At 56.5% G+C, this 4,050-nt stretch overlaps 1 protein-coding gene across 1 annotated transcript; it reads right to left on the bottom strand.

Annotated features, from left to right (window-relative positions):
* Window positions 1-314: 314 nt before the first annotated feature.
* On the bottom strand, window positions 315-2,441 carry NXPH3 (neurexophilin 3). The gene is made up of 2 exons (XM_005439396.2): window positions 2,239-2,441; window positions 315-1,043 (listed from the first exon to the last, which is right to left on the bottom strand). Exons 1-2 carry the CDS (start codon window positions 2,293-2,295, stop codon window positions 315-317), a joined length of 786 nt encoding a protein of 261 aa, XP_005439453.1. The 5' UTR covers window positions 2,296-2,441.
* Between the last annotated feature and the right edge of the window lie 1,609 nt (window positions 2,442-4,050).

The following is a 4,050-nucleotide window of genomic DNA, read 5'->3' as shown; positions in this document are numbered from 1 at the left end:
GAAACACAAGTCCTGATTGTGGGTTTATGTCCTATTTTCTGTATCCTAAATTCAGACTCTGCCTTCACGTACCAGTCTCTAAAGACCACAGATCCAGGCCAGGTTTAGCAATGCTGGTACCCCATAGCCTAAGATTCCTCTTCTTGACATTGGAGCTTTTGGGGAAAATGGAAAATCCTCCTCTTCCTTCCTTGCTTCTGGTTTCTAGGGACTGCTGCGCTCCTGCCCCCACTTACAAAACTGTCCCTGTCCCTCCCCCCCGCCCCCCCTTGCCCCTACTCATCACCGGGGCATCCTGCCATGGGCAGAGCACATCATCCTGACGGGTAGTAGGGTACATCACTATGATAGTTGTAGTCGGGACACACTTTCTGCACCAGCCTGTAGTCTATGCTGTAGAAGGTGATGTAGATGCAGATGACTTTGAAGGGCTTTGAGCAGACCCAGGAGACATGACTTTGGGTATGCTCGTGGTAGCAGGTCTTAGATGGGTCATAAGTGCAGAGTGTGGTCTTCTTGGCACGATCCACTTTCTCGTACTCCACACGGCAGTTGAAGATTTTGGATTCTTTGGCCTCTATGAAGATCTGTTGCTCCAGGTCAAACTCGACTGCCTTGGTGGGAGGGACGAGGCTGACGGAGATGTTCCCTTGCCCGGTAGAGTTGTGTCGGAAGAAGACGTTGACTGTGCCATTGCCGTGATCAACCACCTTTCCAGTGATCAAGAGGTTCAACTTCACTGTCTTGATATTAGAATAGAAATCTCCCCAACCAAAAATTTTTTTAAGCTTGCCTGAGGCTGGCCCCAAGTCCCTCTGTCCTCTGGGGTGTGGTGCATGGTTCCGCTCAGACAAGTTATCCAGGATATCCCATAATTCTCGTGAACTGCTCACCAGCTCCAGGAGGGTCATGTTCTGCAGTAAGGTTGGAGTTAACAGGGATTTTGAAGAGAGCAGCCCTCTCGCCTTCTGCACTTGAGCGCTCTCCTGGGTGTTGGATTCATGTTGCTCTGCACCTTTCCCTGGTTCTTGGCCACGGATCACCTGGACATAGCAATGGTGGAGAGTGAGAGATGGGTGATGGGTGCCTGCAACCCTTGCCCAGGTTTGTTCTTCAGGGTCGCCCCGCTCCTCCAGACATGACCTAGACATCTTCTTTCCTGTCCTTGCATTCCTTGTTTCCCCATTCTCTTGCCTTTACCTCTCTGTAGCCCAGATTTCCCTTCTGGCAGCAATTTTGCCCTGCTTTCATTCTCTCGTGGTTGCTGGGGGAATAGGTGAAAGGAGTCGGCACGGGTGCGTTTTGCCCATTGCTGGTGCAGCCTGGCATTGGCACCTTTCTCATGGTAGGGCACTTGCGCCTGGGGGATCTCTGCGGATGCTGAGGAGAGGGTGCTACGGGGGAGGATGCATGGCTGCGACCAGGGTGCCCACCTTGTGGCCCTTGCACCGACCTCACTGCTGACAGCATGTCTCATGGACCCTTCTTCTGACCTCCAAACTGCCATGGTCTGGGGAGACACGGTGCTGGGAGCAGTGGGGCCAGCATGAGGGACAGCTAAAGCGCAGAGGTGAGTTCTCACCCCAGGCAGACGCCCTTTGCCTCCAACAGTCATGCACAGGCTCCTCTGCAAACTCTGCTCCTGCCAGCACCGGGGCTCTGTCCGCAACCAGCCATGGACCCCAACATAAACACACACGGAGTCTGGGGGGCTGCTGGGGCGGGGGCTGCCTTGCTGCCAGGCTGTGGATGCAGCGGGCTGGGAGGGTGCCCGGGCAGGAGGTGGATGCTGCAGCCCCCTTGCCCCCCCGGTGCCGGGCTGTGGAGCAAACCTCCCGGTGCCACCTGGGGTGCGCGGGGCCACCCGGCAGAGCAGGAGATGGGGAAGCCGAGTTCCAGGCCGGCCTGCGGGGCTCTGCCCCAGGCCAGGGGTGCAAGCAGCTGCCCCCAGCAGCGGTACTGCTGTGCGGGGGACGGGATGGGGATGGGGACGGGGACAACACACAGTACAGATTTTTTAGAGCGATCAGGAAGTACCCTTACCTGCAAGCCCACCCTGCCCACTGCACGCCCACTATCTGCTGCAAAATAACAGAAGTTTTGGGATGCTTGTTTTTTTTCAGGGGATGGGGTGGGGGGGTGGGGAGGTGAAAAAATTGATTTGGGAAATGTTACTGCCTGTCACCCCCCACCCCATCCCCTGCAGCCCCCCACCCCTTCCCCTTCCCCAGCGCTCACCAGCAGAGAGATGCTCCCCTGGATGAAGAGGACGATGCAGCTCTGAGGGAGATGCATTTTCCAGACGGTGCCGCCCGCCTTCACCGGATCTCAAATTTAGAGAGGGTTTGGGTGGGTTTTAATTTTTTTTTCCTCTCTTCTTTCCCTCCTTTTTAAGCGAGGGACGTCAGCGTGGGGAAGGGGGTGTCCCCCTTTATCAGCCGGTTCCTAGGGCCCCCCCCGGCCCATGGTGGCTCCGGCAGCTCCCACCCCGCTCTGCCGGACCGGGAGGCGGCTTCACCTGCTGCCTGCTCCGCTGCCTGCTCTGCTGCCTGCTCCTCGCTGCCTTGTTGGAGACTCAGAGAAACTCCGCTCCATCCCCTCCTCGCTCCCTCCCCTGCCAGGTGCTGGGAGCAGAGCGGCACCTCTGAGCGTAACCCTTTGCTGCCTGCAACCCAGGCAAGGCAACCCGGCGGCTGGGGGGTTTCCCCCGGGATGTTGGGGGTCCCCAGGGGATGATGGGGTTCCCTAGGGGATGATGGGGGTCCCTGGGGCCGGATGGGGTCCCTGGGGAGGATGGGGGTCCCCAGGGCTCAGGGAGCTCTGGCAGGGTGTGTGTATTCCCTGGAAGGCTGGGGAGCCGTTCTGCAAAAGGCTCCTCATCGCTCCGCAGAGGGGAGCATCCCAGGCTGCTGGTGGTGAACTGGCAGGAGGGGAGCGAACTGGGGTGGGGGAACAACTTGGGGGACACACGGGGGGTCATTGGCTTTGCCCTTAGAGATTGTCTTTATCTCGCACCAGGGGAACAGCCAGGACTGTGGCATCACCCTTTGCCCGCGGCTCCGCTCTTCCCACCCTGTTCCCTACAGTCCAGCCCTCCGAGAAAGGAAGAAGGCTTCTTCTCCTCCGAGTCCCCGCTGGGAGACTGCAGGACCCAGCTGCGGGCATGGCCAAGGCGGGCACCGCCGGGGGCAGAGTGGCTGTGCCCTTTGGGAGGTGATAGACAAGGCCAGGGGGGTCTCCCGAGGGAAACTCTTGGGGCCTGGGTCTGTTGGGGAGGTTTCATTTTTGTTCCTCTAATACTGGCTGCTGCAGCGATGCTTCCTCCCCCATTGCATGGCTACGTGGCTGTGCAGTCTTCTTTCCCTCCCCACCCTTAAAATTATTTAAAATAGAACTGTAATATTTCCAGGGTCTTTTGATTTTGGGGGATGGGGGGGTGGCCCCTTCGACCCACCTGCAAAGGATGTGAAGCTTTTTCCTCCTCCCTGGAGAGTCCTGCATCTCCTTAGCAAAAGGCACAGACTGGGTAGGAAGTTTATGTTGAATTTATTTGTGATTCATGGACCTGCACCTGTAAGTCTGGGCAATAGCGTTTTCCCCTTCCCTCTGCATGGCAGGAGTGGGATGTGGCGAATCTTACCTGTGCCGGGGCACTGCTACTCTGCAACCTGGGAAATCATACAAGGAACAAAGAAATGCAGATCCTGTTCCCCCCAGCCAGGCGGTTTGATTTCTGGATTATCCCAGCAGTAAAGGCATGGCAGGCAGCATTGTGTTTAAAAAGGAAACAGAAGCCACTGGTTTGCTGTTACAGAAAGACAGATTTGTGTGTGGTGGGCTTTGTCCCACTGAAGGCAGCAGTTGTCCTTTTTCCATCTTTCAGCAGGAGAAGTTGCAGTACTGAAATGTAACTTGCCAGGGACAGGACTAGAATTAACCCATGTATTTTTTCACCCCCTAGGAGACAGTTCCTCTTCTTTAAATCACTTTGCCTTCCTCTTTCTTTTTTGTATTCCCTCTTTCCTAAGGCTTTGGAAAGCCAGTTCTTGC

Source organism: Falco cherrug, chromosome 20 (genome assembly GCF_023634085.1).
Source record: "Falco cherrug isolate bFalChe1 chromosome 20, bFalChe1.pri, whole genome shotgun sequence".
NCBI lineage: Eukaryota > Metazoa > Chordata > Aves > Falconiformes > Falconidae > Falco > Falco cherrug.
Note: the sequence above shows the minus strand (reverse complement) of the source record. Positions and strands in the feature narration are given on the sequence as shown.

What these genes read in the sequence shown, in the direction of transcription:
- NXPH3 (XM_005439396.2), bottom strand. Translation starts at nt 2,295, where the DNA reads ATGCATCTCCCTCAGAGCTGCATCGTCCTCTTCATCCAGGGGAGCATC. An exon ending in AGGGGAGCATCTCTCTGCTG is followed by an intron (nt 1,044 to 2,238) that starts GTGAGCGCTGGG and finishes TGCTATGTCCAG; the next exon opens with GTGATCCGTGGCCAAGAACC.